The sequence below is a fragment of the Pygocentrus nattereri genome, chromosome 18 (genome assembly GCF_015220715.1).
Source record: "Pygocentrus nattereri isolate fPygNat1 chromosome 18, fPygNat1.pri, whole genome shotgun sequence".
NCBI classification, from domain to species: domain Eukaryota; kingdom Metazoa; phylum Chordata; class Actinopteri; order Characiformes; family Serrasalmidae; genus Pygocentrus; species Pygocentrus nattereri.
Window position 1 is genome coordinate 35,655,343 of NC_051228.1, and position 27,041 is coordinate 35,682,383.

The 27,041-nt window shown below is 42.9% G+C and overlaps 1 protein-coding gene across 5 annotated transcripts; it reads right to left on the bottom strand.

Annotated features, from left to right (window-relative positions):
* Positions 1 to 927: 927 nt before the first annotated feature.
* On the bottom strand, positions 928 to 25,266 carry emsy (EMSY transcriptional repressor, BRCA2 interacting). 5 transcript variants are annotated; one of them, XM_017691400.2, is made up of 22 exons: positions 24,964 to 25,266; positions 24,763 to 24,867; positions 22,504 to 22,561; positions 22,306 to 22,414; positions 20,964 to 21,063; positions 19,270 to 19,344; positions 18,944 to 19,119; positions 17,527 to 17,682; positions 16,340 to 16,599; positions 16,011 to 16,245; positions 13,786 to 14,010; positions 12,421 to 12,570; positions 10,213 to 10,386; positions 9,984 to 10,120; positions 9,341 to 9,517; positions 9,037 to 9,238; positions 7,873 to 8,037; positions 7,630 to 7,785; positions 6,579 to 6,706; positions 4,627 to 5,310; positions 2,751 to 3,107; positions 928 to 1,668 (listed from the first exon to the last, which is right to left on the bottom strand). In XM_017691400.2, exons 4-22 carry the CDS (start codon positions 22,409 to 22,411, stop codon positions 1,471 to 1,473), a joined length of 3,861 nt encoding a protein of 1,286 aa, XP_017546889.2. In that variant the 5' UTR covers positions 22,412 to 22,414; positions 22,504 to 22,561; positions 24,763 to 24,867; positions 24,964 to 25,266; the 3' UTR covers positions 928 to 1,470. The 5 variants fall into 5 exon arrangements, with proteins under 5 accessions (XP_017546889.2, XP_017546887.2, XP_017546890.2 ...); XM_017691398.2 differs by having other exon boundaries at positions 13,786 to 14,025; XM_017691401.2 differs by lacking the exon at positions 13,786 to 14,010.
* Positions 25,267 to 27,041: the final 1,775 nt, after the last annotated feature.

Genomic DNA, 27,041 nt, shown 5'->3' on the forward strand with positions numbered 1-27,041 from the left:
AGAACACTATCTTGCAATGTACACAATTTTAATAACTTGCTGTAAACTACTTATTCTAATAATAATATACAAATTGTGTCAAGCTGCAAAAACAATTTACAGATTTACTATCAAATCCCAAAGTGTGGCAGTAATGAGAATTAGGTCGCTTAAATTAGAAAGTGTTAAAAAATAATAATTAATTAATCAAGCAGGCGTAACTGTATGTCCAAAAAAGAGAGAAAATGTTAAGTTTTAGTCACTTATTTTTTCAGGTTGGGCGCTAGCTTTTGTCACGTTCGTAATAATAACTCACGCAAGGGTTTAAATAAACTTCACTGCTGGAATATTCATAGGACGCTGACCTCGGCAGCTTTAGCTTGCTAGCTTTCTTTTGCAAAGTTTCTCAGATTTCTCTGAACAGAATTAAACAGTGGGCAACACATAATTGTGCTAAAGCTGTGTGAAGTCTTGGGCAGCCCAGTTTACAACATACAGGAAGAGGCATGGGTGTGTGTGTGTGTGTGTGTGTGTGTGTGTGTGTGTGTGTGTATATGCGTATGTATATACATAGATACAAACACACACATACACACAGGTCAGGCATAACATTATGACCACCTCCTTGTTTCTACACTCACTGTCCACTTTATCAGCTCCACTTACTGTATAGCTGCACTCTGTAGTTCTACAGTTACAGACTGTAGTCCATCTGTTTCTCTGATACTCTGTTACCCTGTTCTTCAGTGGTCAGGAACCCTCACAGGAGGTGGTCATAATGTTATGCCTGATCTGTATGTATATATATATATATATATATATATATATATATATATATATATATATATATATATATATATACATACACACACACACACACACACACACACACACACACACACACACACACACACACACAGTTGTATACTGAACATTATTCACAAGGCATACTTTGTACACGTATATTGTTTGCTTACAAGAGCATGATTTACTTAAACAGATAGAAAACGGTTCCCTGGGCCTTTAAAAATGAAACCAAACCAGATCTGAACCAAGAACTTGCGCTCCTCCTCCACAGTCATCGTCCCCAGGATGCAATGAGCACGCTCTCGCCTTGAGACAATGCAGGATGTCAAGTAAACGCATCCAAAGTCCTCATCATTTTGCTTAAAATTTCACAAATGGGTGCTTCGGTTCAGCGTACTGTCCTATGAAAAAACACAATCAGCTGACATGTGTTGAGTAGAGAAAGCTGAGAACAGTCTTGCTGTTCAAGCCAACTGTAAGATACTTATTTCTTCTTTTTCATCATTACAGCACCTCAGGCTGTCGTCCGGAGTTTGGGGTCCACACACTACACGCTCCTTCAGACTGATTACTTCAGTTCTCTTTAGGACGTCAGTGTGAATTGAGCACAGGCAGCTGTGCTGCTCCTTCTCAGCAGTGTTCATGGCCAGTCTGATGGCAGCGGTTCTGAATATGCCCTACCGCTCACTGTGACTGGTCAGCGCAGGCCTCCATGGGGCTGGCTGCAGCCCCCTCGTCGTTGCTGCTGTCCACTTCCTGGTCCATGGCGGCTTCCTCGTCCAGGCGCTGACTGGTGTAGTCGGTGATCTCCAGAAAGCCGCTGGGCTCCACCACCACGTTCGACTGACTTGAGTCCGGCATGATGGAGTACTGGGGGATCACCTGCAAGATGCATTTATCCATTTATAGCCAAACATTATTACTCATTTACTAACGTCACTCTCTACTGTGACTCTGAACTAGGCCTGCCCCGAGGCAGATTCGGGCACCAGCAGATGTTATTTAAAAGTACATCGGCAGAGTCAACAACCAGCAGTGAAAATGCTCATGGCAGAATCTTTATTTCGTGGGGAAAGCAATGATAGTGGTTATATACCCGTCGGAATAGGTCCTAAAGTGTTAGTTTCATTGATCGGCTGCATCAGACGGCAGCGTGGTCTCGCAGCATTTTGCTCTAATTTAGCCTAGAAATACGGCTGAACCACAGCAACTGACAGTGTGAACGACTGTATTATTTACCAAGCTACAGCAGATTTTTAAAAATATATCAGGACATATATAAATATCAGGGCAGAGCAGCTAGTTAGTTAGATAGAGTTAGTATTAGTACACACAGTTTGGAGCGATACTCAAGGATCAGAAGAGAATAAGCTGGACTGAGGCATCTCCTGGCTCTCAGCGTTAACCGTAGAAGATCACACCACGGAAGAAGCAGGAGAAACTTTACCCATTCTTACACCAGAGTAACTAAAGAGCCACCTGCACTGTTGCTTATAAAGCGATCCTGGGTTATCAGTGCAATGAGACAGATCAACTGGCTCAGCTCACAATTAAAAGTTGCAGATATCGGCTCTCAAACAGCTCTTCATCTTTAGCACTGCCACCCCCCCCCCTCAGCTTTTGCCATGTTATCGATATTATCCATCATTTAAATTTCAATAAGATCTTAGTCTTCCTTCTAACGAGCAGGTTTGGAGATAATGAGAAATGTTTCAAGGAGATCCAGGAGGAGAATCCAGTGATTTTCAGATCTGGGGTAACAAGATCTACTCCATTTACTCCTACTACTACGTTCTCTTAAAAGCGAGTCTGCTGCCAGTGTTCTCTCAAAGAGCCGCCTCGTTCAAAAATGTCACTTATATTGTCACTTATCATCCACATGCTGTGTCTCCTGCATTAGAATATGTGCTGGGTATGCCTCTGGCCTAAGACTGCTTACACGGAAAACCACATGGGATGCCTACCTGTATCACGTCCAGGTCTTTGCTCTTCTGAAGCCGACCGAAGGCACTGTGCGTGTGAGAGTGTGTGTGTTTGGAGCTGCTGATGAGGGGGGAGGTTGCCGCAGTTTTGGTAAAGGGGCTGCAGTCGCTGGATGAGTCGACCACCATGGACTCTGCACTCGGGTCAATCTCGGCCTCCATCATTGAAATCTTCAGGATGTCCGACACGGACGATTTCTCAGTCGCACCCAGGCCTGAGCTCGACTCCGCTTGAAGCTTAGCCGCTGCCTCGCCGCTGCTGGACACAGGCGGACACTGGTGACTGCCGAATGTGATCTTAGTGACCGCAGCGCCCTGTGTGATGATCGGCTGCTGCACCTGAGACAGAGAGAGAGAGAGAGAGAGAGAGAGAGAGAGAGAGAGAGAGAGAGAGAGAGAGAGAGAGAGAGAGAGAGAGAGAGAGAGAGAGAGAGAGAGAGAGAGAGAGAGAGAGAGAGAGAGAGAGAGACAGAGACAGAGAGAGAGAGAGAGACAGAGAGAGAGAGAGAGAGAGAGAATTTCTTTAGGAAAAGAAACCGAACTTACTCATCCTTAAAGAAGTGCTTGCGTTTAACTGCGGTGCAATTGCACTGAATGTTCGGCTTGGGGTCAATATTTTATATGTAAAGTTATGGAGCGTGTTCTGCAGCACAGCACTGTAATCTTCAGCCACATCCGTCCGGCAGCATTTGATATTTGAAATTTTTTTTCATCAATGTTCTCTCACTATAATACCCAGCATGCATTATGCAAATACATCAAATAACCACTGGGGATCCCTGTGGTGTCAATCAATCATGACTGCTAGCTTAGTCACTGATGTGAAGGCTAAAAACTACAAATAACCTTAGTCCCTGATTATATTTTCTGCCACAAAATAGAAATATCACCGTTTTAGCCAGAGAAAAGAAGCCAAACTAAGGTAAGACATCTAGATCAGGGGTTCTCAACTTTTCCCACCCCAAGGTCCACCTGTTTATAACTACACAGCATAGTCATAAGCCCACAGGAAAACTTAAACCAGCTTTTCTTTTCTTAGATGCTGACACTGAAAACCTGAAAATCAAGTACAGAAAAAGATCAGATTGGCTATTTTGGCTGTCAGCAGGTTTGCAAAATTTGCAGGCATGTTAAAAAAAAAAAAATGACACATTAAATACCACATGGTTGTAGTAGAAAAGTAGTTCATGTAGTGTAAAAAGGCTGAAAAGAATAGAAATGTACAAGGTAGATGTGATCTGGAGCTGAAGTTGATTGCATTGTCACTAAAAGCTCTCCACTGGAGAGTATTTGTAAATGTTTGCTCTTGAGATGCTTCTAGTTTTGAGGGTTTTAGTGATTCATTTCTTCAGTTTGAGTTGAACCATTCAGGTCACTGATGCGTTTGATTTCAGCGTGTGAATCGTTGAGCATCTCTCCTCTATTATTTTATGGCTTCGTCTATTGTTTTTAAAAGCAGCTTGTGCTCAGTGTCTAAAGATTCAGTCCTCAGACTGTCCAACATGCCTCTAGATGAGAAGGAAAGCCAGCTCTGACAAAAAAAAATTCCCTTGCTTGATCACAGAGTATGTTTCCATCAGCAGTGCACTGAACAGGGTTTGGTTTAAAGCTGACCGAGACCTGCAGGTTTCTGCCGGACTGGTTCAGCTGTTTGCTGCAGACCCAAATACATTATTCTCCAACTGAAAAAAAAACAGCAAATGTGGTTCCATTTATGAAGAAAGTAAACACCACAGCCTAATGAAGACATCTGCTAGTCAAAGCATGTTCTTTGCTACATATTACAGACATGTGTTAAAATGACGCTGGTCAAGACGTCCAGCACTAGATTCTTTTATGTGTGTGCGCACGCACTGACCTGGCTGCTACTGCTGGCTGTCTTGTCCAAGCTTACAGGGTGGTGGGCCTGCAACGGCGGTGGCTGGGACAGCTGCGTGTGTGTGTTGGGCCGGTTGTGTGAGCTTGGTGCCTGCTGCAGTTTGGGCAGCTGTGGAGTGTGGAGGGTTTTGGTAGGCAGGGCGGGCAGGGTTGGCTGAGCTGCAGCTCCAGATGTGACAGAGGAAGAGGGAGAGGGAGAGACGGAGGGTTTCGCAGCTGCTGCTGGAGCAGGGGGTCGTGGGCTGGCCTGCTCCGGTCTTTTGGAGGCCGGAGTTGCTTCAGCTGGGCCTGGACCAGCTTTGCTGGGTGTGGGTGGGGCGGCAGGAGGCTTGCTGAGGGCATGAGGTGGGGCGGCAGGAGGCTTGCTGAGGGCATGAGGTGGGGCGGCAGGAGGCTTGCTGAGGGCATGAGGTGGGGCGGCAGGAGGCTTGCTGAGGGCATGAGGTGGGGTGGCAGGAGGCTTGCTGAGGGCATGAGGTGGGGTGGCAGGAGGCTTGCTGAGGGTATGAGGTGGGGTGCGGTGCTGCTGCAAGGGGGGAGGTGGGGGCTGGGCTGATCTGTAGAACAGTCCGGTCTGAGGGTCCAGCGTGTCACCCTCCAACTCGCCCTCCTCCACTACAGTCTGCTCCTCCAGTGGCCTGGCCTGCATTGGAGATGCAACCACCTGCAATATTCACACACAAACAAACTTAACGTCATTTCTCACAGGTACTAAAACCAACACAAACTGTGTGATTAGTAAGGGTGTAAAGCTGTGACCCATCAGTGATTCTACTCACGATTTATTGGTTTTGATATGATTCAAAAATTATTTTTTTGAAAAATTGTCAAAGTCTGATAAAATGGAATGAAAATCTGAAAAGAGGTGTTGGTTTGTTTATGATCAGCTAGTGCCTGAGCAGAGGTTTGTGAAACTCTCGTGCTGCATTTCCTCTCTGACTCCTGCTCAAGGGCAGCTCATAAACGCTGCCTGAGCCACTCACATGTTGTGAATTTCATGTACATGCAATTAAATACCACATATCTGTTTAAGCATCTGTTTTGTTAATAAATCATGATTTATTCAATTTGTAGCATTTAACGTTTTTTTTAATCAATGCAATACAGTTCAGCATTCTGTATGCATTAAGAATGAATCATTACACCACTAATTCCTCATATAGTCTTTGTCTTACACTCCGTCCCTCTTGACTGATTCTGTCAGACATTCTGTTAAAACAGTGGTTTGGTGGAAAAATCGAATATATACACTATCATCACACATACTATACATATCAAGACGACCAAGACACGGACAGCAAACATGTAAGAGATGCTGTACAACGCACTGCCGAGGGCCATGGGAAGCAGCTACATGGGCCAGAAACAGCTAATCCAGGCTTCCCCACGTCAGCCGGTTTTGTCAAGTGCTTTTAAACCACATAAAAGAGCAAAATAATCTAAAATTGACTTTTCTTTTTCCCAATTTTCTCCCCAATTTAGTCATAGCCATCTGCTTGGTAGGTCTGTGACTTGACTGGGGACTGAACTCACAATCTGTTGATAATTGGGCCAAGACTTAGATGGACGCACTTTGCATGGTTTCTGTATGACGTGCTGTTATATATAAAAATAGATATGGCTCTAACGGTATTAGTTCCCGTTTTAGCTACGTCATGTACTCCTATCTATTTTTATATATAACAGTATGTCGCACAGTACCAGAAACCACATACGCAAGTCTCTTTCAAGATTACGTAATAACAGCATGATCTGAGGCAAGTGTGTGATGACCTAGGCATGCAGTTTGCACAATGCTAACTGGAGGATTTCTGAAGAAAACTAAGTGAACTAGATTGCTGCATGACACTGACATAGAAGCAAAATAATCACATAACAGTAAATAATGTGGGTAAATAACACACACGCACACACACAGTGTTATTTCGGTACCTGAGCGCTGTGTGTGGTGGTGCTGGTGGAAGGAGCAGCGCTGGAGCTTTTCACTGTGGAGGAGAGAGCTGATGACTGGCTGCTGGATGCAGACACTTCACTTCCGCCTGCGGTTTTCACCGATTTACCTGAACACACAGACACTACAGTCTATATCACACACTCCCATACTTTTTCACCATTCACCTAAAATCAAACTCAAAATACAGCGTGATTCCAAACAGATTAATCTGATTTCAAAGTGCCATATTTTTACAACTGTGAGGTGCCGAGGGGGTCTTAGAGTTTCTGAACGCCAGGGGAAGATGGGCTCCCTTCAGTCTGAGAGGAGATGAGACCCCTGAGCAGAGCGTTCTGCCTTCTCCACTTCAATAAGAGTGAATCAGTCATAACTGTGCAGTGTGATTTTCATCGACAGAGAACCTCCAGCAGCTCAGAGCGTTCGGCGCTGGTTCCACAGCACTGGATGATCTCCGAAATCCCACCGAAAGAGCCGTGAGTGCAGCGACACCCGACACGCTCGATACAGTCTGGGATGAGTTTAACTGTGGAGTTGATGTCTGTACAGCTGGAGGAGGTTCAGACTGAGACCTTTTACATTACATAATAAACTTTACGCTCATTTAAACAATTTACTGTATCTGTAATGATTTACAAGTCAAATAAATGATTTTAAATCAGAAAAATCTTAAAAAGTCAGGGTGTTGAACCAACAACAAAACTTAAAATGACTCTAAACGGACTCTCTCTTCGAGTCAAAGAAACTTACCTAGTGAAAGCTAACTACCAAACGAAAGCTACCGCACTAAGCTACCATAACTGTCTTGTCTGCTGGTCAGATGCGTCTGTCTGTGTACAAGAACGTTGCCTTCTTCAAGGCATAATCACAGCAATCTCATAACAGAGTGTTGGCAGCACACAATAAAACCCGACTCATTTGCATATTTTAGCCTTCTGCTGGTGTAGTGGCAATGCAAAGGCTGATACTGCAATTATGCTGAAAGCTGGTGTAAATGTGTAACTGCACAGCTGCCAGGATGGCGAAGAGTACCTATAGTGCTGCACTCTGCTGGAGTTTCAGGTTCACCTGCAGCCTGGCCTGAGGGCTCGGGTGACTGCCTCCTCTCTGAGGCCATCTGGATGGGCACTGCCATCTGACTCAGATCAATGGTGTGCTGTCTGGGCTTGGCTTCACCCTTCTCCTTTGCTAAGACACACACAACAACCAAACTACATGTTACTTCTTGTTCTACATGAGGGACGTTTACAAACAGAGCAGCTCTAGTTAACACACCTGTGGTCTGCTGCAGCTCCAGCAGGGCTTTAATGGTGGACGTGGCCGACTGAGCCTCTCCGCTCACATCCTGGTAAATGATGGTGGGACTCGCTTCTACGGCAACCTCCTGCTCGGCCCACTCCTGGCCTCTAGAGGTGATGACGTGCACCACTGGCTGGGCTTCTGGAGAACAGGGACAGAGTGCAGCTTAGAAACACTTCCACTAAACAAAGCATTACTAACCATCACCCCCGTTGAGTGAGGATCACATACTTAGGAATCTTTTTAAAGGCACTGGTTATTTATATTAGAGTCTTCTTTTTAATAGGTAAAAAATTACAGAAGTAGCAACTAAAAATGAGGTTTATGAGGCTAGGTAGGCATTTATTAAGCGTACAAAGTGGGATCACGTGCTTAAATTAGTATAACAGAAATATAATTATTTCTGTAGGGTTACAAATGTATTAAAATAAATAAAATGCAGTATTTTATGCACAGTAGCCCATCATCTAAACACTGTGCTCTTCATAATAAAATATTCATCATATTCTGGTATTTTTAAAGCAAATATCTGTTGGATTTTTAAAAGTAATTGCAATATTAGTAACTGTGATTGACAACATAATTATATCTGTCTTCTGTTTGTATGCAACTATTAAAGTGACCAAATTAGCTAATCATGCATTCTAGCTGTTGATATTTAGTAGCTCCCAACTGACAAACACATGCATGAGCTAAAATCAACAATAACTTCTGCTGCCCTATAAACTCATTATATCACTGAAATTGCAACTTGTAAGACCCATGACATCTCCATGAATGCTAATGAACACAATTAGCACACACAAACATATGACTGCGAAATCCAACAGAACAAACCTAACCAACTGTGACAGGCCTACTAAGAGCACAATAAGTACCGATTTTATGTATGTGTGTCTGTTAGCCTAAGCATGTCCGCACCTCTCTCCATAGCAGCCGAGTATTAAGTGTAGTTACCATGTATAATCTAATTTAGCTAATTAATCCATCATTACAATGAACCAAGTGAGCAGGTGTTGGAATTTGAAAAATCTATGCAAGGTAGAAGAGCGTCAAGGAGAAATCTGGAACCAAACCTGTGTTCTTCTAGTGAGCTCCTGAAATATTAAGACTTTTTTTTTGAAAGCAGTGAAGTCTCACCGTGTGTACTGTCTGAGGACGCGGGGCTGCTTTCCATGTAAGAAGGAGAGTCATCCTTCAGCGCCCCCTCCTGGCTGGAGCCCGGTATTGCACCTGCCTCGGCCCCACGGGACACCTGCTGCAGTGTCTCGCTGACCAGCTGCCTCGTCTGCTCGCTCACCACGGCCGTCTGGAACGCCATGGGCTTCGGCTTTATCAGCACCTGCACAGCAAGGCATTCTGAGTCACTCATCCGCTGAAAGGCAGAATTCTGGAAGAATTTCTCTCTCAATTAACAAGCTAAATAAATGTGTCTGTAGCACACCTGGGTCTTTCCCTGCTGGCCGTAGACGATCTTGGTGGGGATGATCTTGGTAGTGCTGGACGGTTGCACTGCTGAGCCCAGACTCTTCGGCTGCGTTACTATCATCTTTGTGATTGGCCTCGATGCCGTGATGATTGCAGGCTTTGCTCCTGGCACTGCCTGCAGAGCTTTCTCCCCCTGACACACACCCAGATCAACACACACAGGTCAACACTGGATCTTGCTTTGACCCGAGAGCGACCCATTCTTTCAATAATGTTTGTAGAAGCAATCTGGATGCCTAGATGCTTGGTTATATACAACTGTGGCCATGGACTTGATTGGAACACCTGAAGTGAATGATTTGGATGGGTGAGCGAATACTTTTGGCAATATAGTCTGTATCAATGCTATACAGCCCTAGAGTCATCCTTCCCACCAATAGAGCAGGGCCAGTTATGCTCTCTTGGATTCTGAACCATCATCTCTGGGACTTAAACTCCCAGCAATAGGACCCAACCCTCTTAGCCAGTTTTACCACTTGGAAGCTGACATGCATATTACTTCAATCAAATCAATGCCTTGATAGGACCAGCCACATCAAACAAAACACAAAATATTTCTGAGAAGAAATATAGTTTACAGCGCATTAATATGATCTTACCCCAGCATTTAACAGCGTGGTGACCACATTCTTCCCAGGCAAGCCCTGGATGGTGGTGCCTTTCCCTGTGGTTTTCTGCACCACAATGACGTTGGGTTTGGAGGTCATGGGAATGGTGGTGATCTTTGTGGTGGTGCCTGTCGTTCAGAAGTGCAGAGGTCATAATACATAGGACAGATTACACAGATCGGCTATTAAAGTCAAAGAACTTGTCCTAAAATCATCTTACCAGACACTATGTTGGTGCTGATGATCTTTCCTCCCAGTGTGGCCAAAGATTTGGGAACCACTGTAATGATGCTGCCACTGGTGGTCTTGACATAGGTTGCCCCGGCTGGTGATGTGGCCATTCGGGCTCCGATAGTGGGGCTGACTGAGGGTCGGGTGTAGGTGGCCTGTGTCCCTGTATATACAGAACACACATTATGTCTCTTCCTACTCTGAGACACATTTCATTTATTGTTTACTTTTGCAATTACTGAATCAACAGCTGGGTTTATATCCATCTTTTTATCTTTTATGTTTAATTTAGCACAATCAAATAAAAATAAAAGATAAAAGAAAAAAAAAAGACATGATAAAACCAAACAGAAAAAAAAGGCTTATGAATATCAGGTGATGGAAATTAAAACTCTTATTAAAGAAACAAAACATAATGGAGAGCTTAAATTTGCCAGTACATTCTGTCTCTATGCTATTACAATATTAAATAATACAATCTACAATCATACAACCTACAATCATAAAATGCAACAAAAATGCAAACGTTTCTCTATAAATTCCATATTTCTCTAGTGTTTTTACAGAGATGACGCTGCGAGTTCTATTTTCTTGCACAGAGCTGCTGGAAACACAACATAATTTGCATATTTCTTTGATTTAATTTGACAGCTGGATATATAACTGGTTAGTTTATTTACAGAAAAGTACTCAATACAAGTCCAGAGGAGAACCTATATTTACAAGAATCAGATGTTTGGTGTATTTGTTCCACTTTTACAGGCGAAGTAGCTATTTTGGGAAGCCGTACATACTAAAAGTATATTTTACATAAAACACTTTATGCACTCCACTATACAGTATGTCCTGTTGATGGTCAAGTATTATACTTTATACACTACATTGCCAAAAGTTTTCACTCGCCCATCCAAATCACTGAATTCAGGTGTTCCAGTCACTTCCATGGCCACAGGTGTATAAAGCCGAGCCCCTAGTCCTGCAGACTGCTTCTACAGACACTAGTGAAAGAATGGGTCGCTCTCAGGAGCTCAGTGAATTCCAGCGTGGTACCGTGATCGGACGCCAGTCCAGAAGTCCAGTCATGAAATTTCCTCACTACTAAATATTCCACAGTCAACTGTCAGTGGGATTATAACAAAGTGGAAGCGATTGGGAACGACAGCAACTCAGCCACGAAGTGGTCGGCCACGTAAAATGACAGTGTGGGGTCAGCGGATGCTGAGGGGCATAGTGCGCAGAGGTCACCAACTTTCTGCAGAGTCAATCACTACAGACCTCCAAACTTCATGTGGCCTTCAGATCAGCTCAAGAACAGTGTAGAGAGCTTCATGGAATGGGTTTCCATGGCCGAGCAGCTGCATCCAAGCCTTACATCATCAAGCGCAATGCAAAGCGTGGAATGCAGTGGTGTAAAGCGTCGCCACTGGACTCTAGAGCAGTGGAGACGTGTTCTCTGGAGTGACCAATCACACTTCTCCGTCTGGAAATCTGATGGACGAGTCTGGGTTTGGTGGTTACCAGGAGAATGGTACTTGTCTGACTGCATTGTGCCGAGTGTAAAGTTTGGTGGAGGGGGGATTATGGTGTGGGGTTTCCAGGAGTGGGGCTCAGCCTCTTAGTTCCAGTGAAAGGAACTCTTAAAGCTTCAGCACCAAGAGATTTTGGACAATTTCATGCTCCCAACTTTGTGGGAACAGTTTGGGGACGGCCCCTTTCAGTTCCAACATGTCAAAGCAAAGTCTATAAAGACGTGGATGAGCCAGTTTGGTGTGGAAGAACTTGACTGGCCTGCACCTCAACCCAATAGAACACCTTTAGGATTAATTAGAGTGGAGACTGTGAGCCAGGCCTTCTCGTCCAACATCAGTGTCTGACCTCACAGATGTGCTTCTGGAAGAACGGTCAAAAATTCCCATAAACACTCCTAACCCTTGTGGAAAGCCTTACCAGAAGAGTTGAAGCTGCTATAGCTGCAAAGGGTGGGCCGACATCATATTAAACCCTATGGATTAAGAATGGGATGTCACTCAAGCTCATATGAGTGTGAAGGCAGACGAGCCAATACTTTTGGAAATGTAGTGTACTTCATTATTGAGCTTCATGGGTGCTTCACTGCTGGGGGTGTGCTGAGCAGTTTCATGGTTCTGACTAGTTCCACCAGCATTTAAGCTAAGGCTAAAGTAAGACTAAAACTAACCTGTAGGAGTAGAGACCAGCTTTGTAGTCATGATGGCTCCATTACTACTGACCACCATGATTGGAGCAGAGCTGCTGCTGGGCATGGCAGCACTGGAGGGCTTCGGCAAGATCTTACTTGGCTGCATCTGCTGTGTGATGATCTTCACACCTACACACACACACACACATTAAAATGAAATAACCATGATAACATTCAGATTAGCACTTAAATTAATCCTTAAAGTCATTTGTATTCTTTTAAAGCTGCACTTTGCAAGCCTTTTTTGTAAAAAAATCTCCTTGGAACTGAGTTACAAGGAGTGGTGGCTGAAACTTTCCCTACGAAATGGAACCCTCAAATAAACAAACAAAAAATAAAAACAACACAGCTTCATTAACAGGCTACTAGTAGTGCTCTACAGGTGACATGGCCTGTCTGCAGTGATTGCAGAGGAGGGAAAAGTTCAGCTCCTCACTACTGGGCTTTAGTTATATTTAGGACATCATATGCACCATATTTATTATCGCCCACCGCTAATTTACTGGTGATATGAAGCTGAAGTCAGACGTTCACCAGCCTCTTGTTTGAATTTTACCGTTTCACCTTAAATAGTGCAGCAGTGACATTCATTCAATGCTGCTGGAGTATTTAAGGTGGAACAAGAAATTCAGCTAGCTAGAGATTTTTTTTATGCTTGTTATGAAGAAAACGACCGTAATGCATTGAAATGACACTAATCTAAGACAATACAATAGTTATAAAAATTGCTTAACTGAGGAAATTTTCACATTCGTGGGTTTCTTTGGTCACTCATGCAGTCAACAAAGTTCAAACAAAGAGTCAAAAAGTTGTCTCAATGTTTATGTCTCAAACTCAAAATCAACAAAATCTGAACCTGAAGTCTTCCTTAGAAGACAAGTCCTACAAGTTTCTCTTTCAGCACACTAACAATTAACACACTTTTCCATTCGCAAATGGTTTGAAACATGACTGATATTACAGAATGTTCTTCCTTCACATTGATTGCAATTACACATTTCCCCCAGAGAGGTCTCCAAACCCCCTAAACTTACATAGTGCAACTTTAACAACATCAAGTTATGGTAAGTCTTGTCATCTGGGTTATATATTGCTGTAGATTACCCAAGTACTGGTGTGGATCGGCAAATACTGTAATGAGTATCTACTAGTTGAATGAAAGTTGGCTGCCTGTACAGGGATTAAGCCTAGTCCTGGACTACACAACATTCTGAATGGACGGTCAACATTTAAAGGACTATCCTTAACCCCGGTCTGGTAATACCAACCCTATATCTAAATGTGATGGACATTGAGGAATCAGTCCTGATTCTTGATCTACCTGCAGAAAAACTGGGTTCTGACCTGATTCCTGTTTGATCTGAATGGTGGGTTTGGAACCCGAGGGTGTGCTGGCGCTCTGAGTAGAGGAGGAGATGGGCGATCCCTGCAGCCCTTTGGGTGACTGGGACTGCTGTGGTTGCTGCTGTTGTTGCTGCTGCTGCTGTTGTTTGGGGAACTGGAGAATCTGAGAGGGAGAGCCCACCAGAGCCTTGGGAGAGGGCAGCCTTGCTGTGGCCACCTTAACTGCTGCAGAGGAACCAGCTGAGTAAAATTAAATTACATTAGCTAAGCTTAGATTAGATTAGATTAACCTATTGTCTATATAGAGAAAATCTAACTGGCTACTCATTATGTGCACACAGAGCAACCTACAAACAACACAGCACACTGAAATCATACAAAACAAGCAGTAGTGCACTTTAGCAAGTCAGCAGCAGCACAGGGATGATTGAGGAAGAAATTTTTTATTATTTAGCAAATTTTAAATTATAATTTATAGTAATAAACTTGTTTACTCTACACACCCATTTATATGCGTCTTCATCACTAAGGGCTGGTTTCCCAGACATGTATGAAGCCTAGTCTTTGACTAAATTGCAGCGGTAATGGTGAACCTTCAATAGAAACTTCAATTAGTCTAGGATTAAGCTCAATCCAAGTATGGTGTGTGTTTTCTGATCAGACTTTTTTCATAGTTTTTCTATTTCCAATAATGGAATCATAACTAATAATCGAGACGAAGCCTGAACCTCTTCTTCCTTCTGATCCAAGATGCATACATTTACCATTATTACCTTCAGGTTCTAGTGAAGAAGTTTTCACATCCTATCACCTCCCTGTTCCTCTCTTCTATTTCTTAGCCCTACCTCTGTTCTTCAAAGCCTTCTACAGTTTGTCGATTTTCAGATCAATTTTGCTTTTACAACTCTGATCACTCGATTACTCACCAACATAATTTGTAAATTAGTCAGTGTTAATGAGGCCCACTGACCGAATAAACAACTCAATCATTTTTCTTCAAAAATAACTCATCTTTAAAATGAACCATTTATAATTAAAGCTAATCACTGAGAATTCCACAAATGACTCACAATTTTCTATATAATTCAACCTTTGAGAAGTAAAACAGTTATTCATAGTGTTTTGATGAGAAGTGGTTCACTGTAGAGAAATTATGGACACATAGATTTACAGTGTTGGTAAGAGGAACCAGGCGTCATGATGTCCAAAATCCAAATGCTACATTTTATTTGCTATTGAAACCCACCAGATAAACTCCATGCGTTTTGTGAGTTGCTATACAAAATGCTGATAAAATAGTGGTAAATCTGATCTTTAAGGAATTATATTCGGTTATGTTAAATATATTATATTTATTTCCACCCTACAATGGATTAAAAAGCATGTTCTAGGCTAAAATCACAGGCATTAAAATCACTGGATGTCTGGTTCCTATCACCACCACTGTGAACGGCTCTGACTTGGCAGGTTTCTCTAGAATTGAGCATTTCACATCAAACCATTCTGAACTTGACGGAGTTCCCCTTTAAACCCTTGTGTGGTGTTCAGGTCTGTGGGACCCATTTGCCATGTTTAAAAAAAAAAAAAAAAAAAAAAAAAACAACAACAACAACTGATGCAATTTATTATGATTTTCAACTCAGATTCTTGGTCTTTGTTCATTTTCTGTGAAGAACATAGAAAATAACCCATTTTCAGAGCTTCACTCTGTTCACCCCCCACAAACTTATATTACACATGTGGTGCTGGGCTGAACCCACAGGGAGTAAAAGTGTGGAGGTGCTGTGTCCTTCACTCGGTTCTCCTCCTACATGGCCTGCTGTTACTGTGTGTGTTTGAGAGTGTGTGAGAGAGAGAGAGGGTGGACAACATGGACAGGCTGCTGACTGGCTACAGCTGCTAAAGGAGAACCCTACGCTGGCCGCTTGTGATATTTTAAACATCTGGCATTCGTGCATAAATTCTTATAACTACATTGATTTTGAAAACATGGTGAGTTGACCAGACCACCGAGTAACAAACATCAATACCACACAAGGGTTAAGCTCAGCATCTAAAATTAAGCTATCAAGTACATTCTACTCCTCTACTTTCAGCTAGATTTGGATTCATTCCATTTTATTCCCCTCTGATATCCATCCAGCATTTTCTGCTAACGTTGGTACAACATTAATATTATGTGAGCTCTCTAATGCTTACGCAAACATTTGCACCTGCTAACTTACTTTGCGCCATGGTGGACATGACCACTGCCGGGGTGGAGGACACCACAGTTGTCACGGCAACAGAACTGGGTCCTGGGGCATTGCTGGTGTTTGCTGATATCACCATGGTCTGCTTCTGATTGGTTGACGACAACATGGAGCTGGAGACCAGCTTAGACATGGCCGCGTAGTTATGTGACTTAGAGAGGATGTTGGGCACAAAATTGGAGCTCGGAGACGTAGTCACGATAATTACCTGAGGAAATGGGGGAAAAAAAGAAAACCAGTTTGAGCTCAAACAGAGCAACGCTCCTGCCATAAAGGGAAAGGGGGCAAGTGAGCTTACTGACCTTCTGTGTGGTGGTGTTTGTGGTCTGCGTGGTGGGCTTGGTGAAGGTGATCTTCACTGGGGACATGTGGGGGGGCAAAGAGTTGGCGATGCTCTGCATCAGATTACTCATTTTGGGGCTGCCGCTGACCGGCACGGTGATAGTCTTTGAAATGGGCGGGGCCACTTTAGGCACCTCCTTTAACAGCACAGGGGAGGAGCCAGAGGAGTTAGTGCGGCGACGTTTACGAGGCTTTTCATCCTCGTCAGAGCAACTCACACCTGAGAAAAAGATGATATTTATTACTAAAGAAATATGCGATTCAACATTTGAGCAGTCCCAGTCGTTCCCTACCCAACATACTGCCATTCAAAAGTCTGTGGGAATCAAAAAGTACGAGGTAGCGTGTATAAACTGTTACATTTCAAAACTTTCAAAAACATACTGTTTTGAAATGGAGACCATAAAATCCACGTCTGCAAACTAAGCTGCAAAAACAGCCTGTTTTTAGTTCTCTTAGTTTTACTTCTTACTTTGCGCATAAACAGTCAATGGATTAGGATTTTTAAGGTTACATTTAACCTACAGTTGATTTGGTCAAACTCGACAGAGACTACGAGACGACACTAAATTCCCAAACTGTCGTCACCGCTGAGCAGCTTTTCAGTCGGCAGCTGTGACAGAAGAACGGCCGAACAACCTGGAATCAGCCAGAAATGAACCCAACACCATTCGCCAAACTAAACGGGCTGTAAGTTGATTTAAAGTGAAATTTATTTAAGTTATTAAATAATAAACTCTACATTTACTCAAGAATAAAACAATATGTAAATAATATACTGTTTATTTTAACACATTAATTCAGACACATCTAACAAACAAGCTGAGAAATTCAGCTCGAAACACAGAGCCTAATCTGTGTTTCTCATTTTCTGACCTCTGATAAAACGAAAAATCCGTGCAGACTCATAGCTGTTGATACAGAAGCTAAATGATTTTAAGTGTAATTCATTACATTATTACTTAAGATATAATTACAGATAAACAAGCAAATATATCAATAGACATATCAAGCAAATCAAACATACAGCAAAATGCCATTAACAACTAATGGTTAAAACAACAACTAACTACAGTTTAATAGCCAAGCAGTGAACAAATGTTGGGATGAATCATTTTGCAAGTGCAACATTCAGTGATTGACTTACTCTTTACATAGACAGTGCTCCCACTGGGTAGGACCACCACATTGGAGGCAGGGCTAGCAGGCCGGGGAGATTTGACTGCAGCTGCTGTGCTGCCGCTGGGGGCAGAGGCGCTGGGGGGCGTGGCAGTAGTGCTGGTGTACGAGTAACATACCACCACTGCAAAAGAACAACACTTAGAAAACAACGTCACCAATGCAAAACTTTCTCAATGCAAGAACCAGACTGAGACAAATCATAGAATAACTTAATTACTACTACATACTACTACTTAATAACTACTACATTCCAACAACGGGACAGCTGTTGGCGGAGTAGCTTTGGTTTCCTATCTGTTCTGAATAAGTTTTATATATATATATATATATATATATATATATATATATATATATATATATATATATTTAATGACCTGCTCTTAAGGAATCAACTGATTACTGAGCTATGGATGTGATTCAGGAACCCCCCACCCCACCCTCCAATTACATCCGAGTCATTCAATATTTAGCCTCAGCTTAGACTTAATCTAATGCAGTCTTAGGTGACTTATGTTAGGCTGTCAATTAAAACTACAGAAAATTTACACAACAAAGTAATTTTACTTTTTGGTATGGTTTTATTCTGGACTGACAAGCTTAGATTTTTAGCTTACTGTTTAATATGATCCAGTTTTGATGATGTGGCTACTAGCTATTTAAAGGTGCGGTAAAGGTGCGGGTGGCACAGTCTTTATTGAAAGAAAAAAAAAAAAAAATTATATATATATATATATATATATATATATATATATATATATATATATATATATATATATATATATATATATATACACACACACATTTTTTTGTTTATAAAGACTGTAATCCACCATATATATATTTGTTTGTTTGTTTTTATAAAGACTATAATTATATATATATATATATATATATATATATATATATATATATATATATATATATATATATATATATGGTGGATTACAGTCTTTATAAACAAAAAAAATTTATATATATTTTTTTTTTTATAAAGACTATGCCACCCGCACCTTTACCGCACACACACACACACACACACACACACACACACACACACACACACACACACATATATATATATATATATAAAACTTGTAAAATAAATATATGTAAAATATTTTTTGTGAATTACTTTTGTGAAAAAACAAAAACAACGTTCTAGTGTCATGAATTCACTGGTATTGCTGACTTCATATTGCTGTAACACGTGCACTGAGGTGTACCCATCTCTCAGTGGTGAATGCATCGTTTCTGCTTACGGCAGTTAAAAACGACAGCACGGCTACACCCAACTTCAACACTTCTATTAGTAAATCTCTTCCTCCATCCAGTGTTTTCTGAGGCAGAACAAAAACCCTCTTTCTCTGTATCTGAGTATTTACCTTCTTTGTTGCCAGTCTCTGCAGGGAGAAGCAGTGAGGCATTCTGATGTGCTGTGGCATTGGCCACTGCATTGGCCGTTACAGTGAAAGCCGTCTGAGGCACCAGCCTGGGCATCAGAGGGACCAGCCTGCGCCCCTCGATAGACCACTCCGAAGAGCTGTTCGGCCCAGACATACTATTAAAACAAATAAATAAGTTACAAAGAAAACAAGAACAAATGAGTTGCTGGAAAGAAACTGACCAGATTTAAACTTAACTGCTGAAAAACATGCAGTTAAGGCAAGAAGCAACAATCTGCTTCACTGAAAAGAGTTTGCTGACTTACTGGTACGCGATGGTAGTGAGACGCTCATCGTTGACTGCTCTGCGCACCTCTGCCCGATGTCGCTCGGTCGAGATGCTGTTGAAAGCGAGATACATCAGGGTCAGTGTTTCACACGGCAGGATTATCAGTTAACTTGATAAGGTAAGCCTGAAGTGAGGAACCCAATAGGAATGAACAGAGGTGGGTAGGAATTAGTTACATTTACTCAGATCCATGCACTCTAGGAAAAATGTGATGGATAATTAACAGCCGACACATTTTTACGCCTACTCAAGTTGTTTTTGCGAGGCTACTGCAAGTCATTATTTAAATGAAAATAGTTTTTTTTTGCTATTTTTTTTATTTGTCCAATAGAAACATCTCTCATCTTTATCCTACTGGACCAGGGTGGCTATTGGCCTAAACCGTCGAACTGAAAAATTCTGGCCGGTTTGTGGGTGTTGAGTGCTAAACTCCAGATACAGTGCTCTGAGAAGCTCCTATCTTTCCTTGGGAAGACACTCAAAGAACATGTAACTTATGACCACCGTCTTTGATCTAGCTGGTTTTTAATGTCTGGTTTCAACGTCTAAGCAATCTGTAAGATCAGGGGTCACTAATAGGCGGACCGCGGTCCGAGCCCAGATCCAGAAGCTGTCCTTTGCTGACCTGGACCTATAACCGATAAACTATGGAGAATTATTTAACTTCGATGGGGTGGTTCAATTTTAATCAGCAACTTTTCTCGTCTTTTGGGTTCCGGTTTAAGGGCCCTGGAAACTCACAGACCAATCACATTCGTTGTAAATATCACACGTGACGCTACTCAGCCAATCATATCTGTGCATTACGACGAGCCCTGAGACTCGAGTGAGTGACGCACACGGGGGAGGGACGAGGCGAGAAACAGCAGTCAGAGAAGAAAGTGAGACAGAGGGAAGTTATTTCACATGACGTGCTGTAAAAAGAGGAAACATAATAAATGTTGAAATATTACTGATTTGTATCTGATTTGATATTCAGTTGTTGACTGTATAAGATGTTGATATACCTACTCGGCTACTTCAGTAATTTTACATTTACAGCATTTAGCAGACGCTCTTATCCAGAGCGACTTACAAGAAGTGCTTTGTCAATCTAGAGAAAGTATCTTTGCTAGTTACCAATAGCTTAGAGAAAAAGACAGTCCTGAGCTCAGATACGGCTAGAAACAAGATGTCACTGCAGACACCAAGAGAAAAAGAAACAGTTGAACGCAGAACTCTGTGCCATTCAGTATACAGTAAACAGTATATGGGCACCGAATCATAACGCAATTTAGACATTATGATGTTCTGGACCTTTGCTTGAGGAAATTCTGTAACTAGACCTTACTGAATTTTAATTAAAGACCCCCGCATTACACAGTGGGTAGAGGAGGGCCTGGGTTCGAGTTTGCATGTTCTCCCCGTGTCTGCGAAGGTTTCCTCCGGGTTCTCCGGTTTCCTCCCACAGTCCAAAGACATGCAGTCAGGCCGATTGGACATGCTAAATTGCCCCTGGGTGTGAGTGTGTGAGTGACTGTCTGTGTCTGTCTGTCAGCCCTGCGATGGACTGGTGACCTGTCCAGGGTGTAGCCTGCCTTCCGCCCGATGACCGCTGGGATACGCTACAGCAACCCCCCAGCACCCCCCTTAGAAATTGGGAGGGGGTGGGTGGGTGTATTGGATCTTTACCTTAGGACTTTGGTAAGTTCCCCCAGCAGATCTTTCTTATCCTTGGTCAGATCCCCCTGAGCGCGGAGGGCGCTGATCACTCCCGCGTACGCCTCCAGCTCTACACAAACACACAAAGACAGAATATTTCACACTCATAAACAGCAGAAATCTCTCGTTTTTGTTATTTCCTTTATAGTGACAGCAGTGGACAACAGGTCAGATACAGACACTAGGTTTGGGTGATTTCAGGATGGTACTGTTGCTATGTCTCAACCAACCAAGCGATTCTGTTTCGGGACAGTGTTCGGAATCGTTGCTGCTTCATTGCGTGAGCAAGCTTAACGATGTGAAACCTGATGAGTCAAGACTCCGATTATCAAATAAACAATTAGCCAAATATCAGCGTTTGCAAAAAGCACCAAATGCAAAGGTTCAGATGAAAGGACAGCACAAACATCATCTCGAGAGTCAATACAGGGAAAAAGTTCCTTTCAAAGGAGAGTATTTAGTGCCACCATGTGGCCAAAATAGGAACAATGTATAAAATGCAGACTTTTAAGGGTCCGTTTCGTACATTTTTTCCATATGACTTACGACATTTGTGTAGCTTTTAAGATCGATTTATGTACATGAACTCTGTTTTGACTGGCTGCCTCTTACTGTGCCAATTTCAAAAGCAGTGCAGACTTCAAAGCGAACATGCAGTTAAACTGCTACAGGCAGAACAGACAAATACATGTGAACGCAGTGGTTTTTGTGACATCGCAAAAACAATTAAAAACCAGACTGTGTGGCTGCTTCATTTCCAGTTTAAAAAAGAAATTTGGTTTAAATTAAACTGGCTTTTGATTAGATTTACAGATTTTTTTTTTTTAACGAGAATGAGCTTCACTTCTTTTCCCGGACATGAAAGTGAGCTTGAGACCTGCTGTGACGAGTCTGAATCTAGCATGACGTGGTACTTTAATACAGCAAGCATGAAACTAATCAGTGGAAACACACTGGACAAAACGCTTGCGTGACAGGAGTAAATCCCACCTTGTGTACACATCTTGTGGTTTGATTGAACTGAAATAAATAAATAAATAAGACTAGATTGTATCAGAAACACGTCTGATCTCTTGTTATACGCAGGTTATGTAGTTGCCTGGAAATCCAGAACAACAGAGGGCTCCACACACTACCGAAACGGCCACAGCCACTGCCAAACCCAGTAACTTTATCTTGACGGAGCTAGTCAGGGCTCCACTATGCCACTATTTCAGCAGATCTCGATCTAGGCTTTAATCAGAGCTCAGTGCACATCATCGATCGGTCATATGTGGCAGTGCTGAGGGATTACAGAATAAAAGCCTCTCACCGAGCTTGCGCAGGATTCTTTTACACTGGTCCCTGCTGAGGTCGAGGAGTGTAGGCCACACCACCGGCATGGTGCCAGCCAACTGTGGCTTCTCCTGCTGAATCATCCACTTCAGAAAACACAGAGAACAGACTTAACATGATGCTGGCGTTTAATAACCACCTCATTTCTGCTACGCAAGTCAACCTGAGCACTCACCTCTGAGACACTGACCTCTGCTAGAAACGTTCACTCTTTATTGGACCTTCCAGAGGACCTTCAAGAAAACCAGAGGTTAAAATTCACATTCAGGCTTTTTATTCAAGCAAAACCTGTTCACTGAGCAAAAACAATGAGATGCTGTACAAGCATGACCAGTCTATCATTACAGGAGCAATAAAAAGGGTCTTGGTCCACCTGGTTTATGTCTTTCCTGCACTGCAAGGGAATTCCTCCAAAATCTCGGCTCACAGCGAAATGCTCTGTTGTAGAGAAACTCGGCCAGTCAGAACTTTTCACAGTGGCGGTGAGACAAATCAGACGTCTGAGGAGTTCAAGGCCTTTGCAACCTCCTTCACAGAACCTCATTATATCAAATGGTTATGAGCACAACACCTGATAATTTCAGATTTCCGATTACATGCATCAACATTACACTTCAAATCCCAGAAGACAGGTGTAGGTTCTCTGGTCATCTTGGATAGTAAATAAAACGTCCACATTTGTGTTGCAGACATTGGGACCCCTGGTTCCCATCACCACCACTGTAAAGAAAATCAGTCAGTAAGTTTCTCTACAAAGAACTGCTTCACATTATACCGCTCCCTATGACTTTGTTTACATCTCAACCAACGGGTCAAGCAAAGACAAAGTTTCTATTTCTTACAAAGCTTTAACCTTTTGAACTCCTCGGGACCCCCGGTGGTTCCAAAACGCACCTGGTCATGTTCTCCATAACGTTCATATTTCATCAGCTCAATTCAGAAGCTGGGCGTCGTGTGAGGCTGTAGCTCTTCTCTCCAGTCTAATAGACGGTGATGTCATTTTAAACCCTTATAATAAAAGAAGCTGAACCTTGTTTTTCTACTGAAAGTCGACCCGTTTTTCGCCAAATCTGGGCTCTAAACTATAAACAGACGGCATCTCTTCAGTGATCTGCTCTGGAAACATCACTTTTATATAAAATAACACAAAGAGTGTCTGAGATTTTTGGCTTTCAGCAGTAAATTGTGAGCATAGAGTGACATGTGGAGATCATAAAACACACGTTCTGTTCATTTGAGGGGACCTTTAACAAATATATATATATATATATATATATATATATATTATAGTTATTTCATGCAGTTACTGAATTATCTGCCTTTTTACGATTTGGTCATGTAAATTCAGACGGACAAACCAAAACACACCCTGGTCACACAAGCTGAATATCAGGACATTCACTTAAGGGCAAAAACTAATATTAATTTTGTAAAAGCTTCACGTTCAGCAATTCACACCAACCAGACGAGTCTGAGACACTCCTTATGAATGAGGAGGGCTAAAAACTACAACAGAAACCCCTAGAAACGCACTGCTTTCTTGTAACACCGCAATAATAATGAGGTTTTGGGGCTTAAATGGACGCAAACTACACACGCAGACCCCAGTCGGCCTAACCTGGCTTCCCCAACCAGAAGGGCTTTTATTAGGGTTTTTTTTTTTTAGCTGATACTCTGATCCATGTTGTTGCTCCACTGCAAAGAAAGTGACACGGGAGCCGGACGCACGCCGGAGGAAGGCGCCCCACACCGCCAGCCTGCGCGGCGGCAGAGGACGGTCCACGGTCCCGTGGAAACGCCGCGGATGGGCGTTACTCCGCAGCACGGCGACGAGCTCCTCACCATTTTCAAGATTAAAGTCTGAACCTCACCTCCTACCGCCTCCATGAAGGAGCTTCAGCCCTGGTGCTACAAGAAAGGCAGACTGAGCAGACCGAGCTGCAGAAAGACAACAAAACCAGTCGGCTAGGCTAGCCAGCCATTTCTGAAACGTCCGAGCGACTAATGAAGCAGAACAGCCCGGACTGCGACCTCGGCCGTGAGCGCTGGTATCCCGGGTAAAATAACGCGTCAGGCTGAATAAAAGGCCCTTCCAGCGCAGCTAGCGCGGTTAGCCTTCATTTCACGTCTAGCCAAACAACGGTGATGTTAGCTTGTTCTTCGAATTCCCCGGTCCACCTTAAACGGCGCGGTAGTTCCGTTCTGGCGCCTCGGGCTGAACGGAACTGCCGCGCCGTTTAAGGTGGACCGGGGAATTCGAATGAGGAGCTAGCCCCGCAGCCAGCGGGCTAAGCTAGCCGCTGCCGCGTTCTCGAAGGCATGGGAACTGGGCGGAACGTCCAGCGGCCCGACCTCGCCACTCCGCTGTAAAAGGCACCGTGAGCTCGCCCCGGCGACCCTCCACCGCGGGGAGACGGAGCAGTGCGGCTCTCACCTCCTCCAGCTCCGGCCGCTCCAGCCCTTCACTCCGCCATGGCTACCGACTCCAAAACAGCCGGGCCGCGGTCGCGGCTGCCCGAGCAGGAGGCCTCGATGGGTTCTTAAAAAAACAAAAAGAGAAACCGGTCTTAATGTTGTCGCAGAAATAAGAAGAATAATATTAATTATTAATTTAATAATATATAAACGCTCCTACCGCGTGGGCGGCGCAGTTCGCGTGTTTTAAGCGTGAACGCACCGACTGCTTGTTTTTCCAGCAGGCAGATGTCTCTGGAGCGCAATCAGGACCCAACAAAAGGAGGCTGCGGTGCTGTTTTGGGGATTTTAAAATTGTGAATGTTGTAATTTTGATTTTGTTTTGCGGATTTTTACGTCGCTTCGTACAGGCGAGCGGGAAAAAGGGCGACTGCGTGATCGGGTCGGACACAGAGACCCGCAGCGGAGCGACTTAACCGAACCGGCATTGTTTACATTACAGAGAGGAGGAGGCGGAGGAGGAGAAGGAGGCGGAGGCGGCGCGTCCTGGGGCTGAAACCGAGCAAATAAACCAGAATCCACTGATCCTGAAGTTTTTCAATTTATTTGAATCCCAGTATATATATATAGTTGTTGTTGTTTATTATTATTAAGTTGATATATGAATCTTGACCTATTGCTGTTTTTGTTTACATTTGTTGAACTGTATTTAAGTGATACTTTTTAAATTACACCTCTGCAATTAACCCATCCATGAAGTGAAACACCACACACACTAGTGAACGCACACACACACACACACACACACACACACACACACACAGAGCCCAATCCGCAGCGCCTGGGGAGCAGTTGGGGGTTAGGTGTCTTGCTCAAGGACACCTCAGTCATGTGCTGTCGGCTCTGGGGATCGAACTGGTGAACTCCCGGTCACAGGGCCGGTTCCCTAACCTCCAGCCCACGACTGCCCCCGTTAGTACAAGAATCAATAAAGAGAGAGAGAATAACCGAGAGCCAGGAAGCCTCGGCTGTCAGGGTGCGTTGTTTTGTGTGTAGAGTGCCGCTGGATTGCTGCTCAGTTCGGTTGCGCGCTGTGCGCTGACGATAGGCGTCTTATCCTTTCTCACTCAGACATTCCCGAGTGTGAACAGGTCCTGGACCGACACTCCGGATTCATTCATTACTACTTTCATTCAGTAATTCGAGTTTAAAGGTCGTGATTCAACTTCTACGAATGGCAATTATATTTCTGCTTGTGGGTTTCCTATTTCTACGGAGCCCCGCTGGGGACATCCTGTATAAATAAAAAATAATGCGTGGCCATGTCTTAGTAGGCCGTGATCTCATTCCCACGCCTTACTAAGACGTGGCCACAACTTGATTATCTTGTTCCCATGCCTTACTAAGATGTGGCCACGACTGAATCATCTCGTTCCCACGCCTTACTAAGATGTGGCCATGACTTTAATTGTCCCGTTCCCATGCCTTACTAAGTCGTGGCCACGACTTAATCATCTCGTTCCCACGACTTGCTAAGACGTGGCCGCACATTATTTTTATTTGTACAGGATGTCACCAGCAGGGCTCTGTACAAATGTGTGATTATAATAAATAATATTATTAGTAACAATAATAATATCAACAATAATAGTTATACATTAAAATATTAGAAATAAAAAGATACATTTAAGAGTTCATTTTTACTTTTAACAATTTAAAATAGATACTACACAGAAAAATATTTTTGCTGCTTTTTTTTTTAAGAAATCACTTTGAACATTAATTTTAACATTTAAGTTTGACTTGTGAATGGAAAGTGAAGCACATGTTAAAACGGAATTCATATTAGTCTTTAATACGAATAAATCAGGAAAGACGAAGTCTTAACAGCAGGAAATAAAATGCTAAGTAAACTTCCTTATATATATATATACTGTGTGTGTTTTAGATGTTTGAGTATGAACCGTTTTATTTTAACCGTTCATTTTTTGTTATCGGGAGCCTCTGCCTTGGCTCCTCTCTTCTGATAAAAGTTGACTTAAAAATATTCAAATAAAACTTAATAATAATAAAACAATAAAAAGACACAGGGACGTTCTTCTGCTAGCAATGCTCTTCATGTATGTAACTGTGGTTGCTTGATTAAAATGAATGAGAAACTTGAATTTACATATCAGCCAATAAAGTCTTGCAGATTCCACATTAGTTCGAATTTTGACGAGGAATTAGTTGAAATGTGCTCCAGGCAGCGGTGCCGCTACACAAAGAGCCACCTGGGAAGTTTCTTCAAAGACAGAA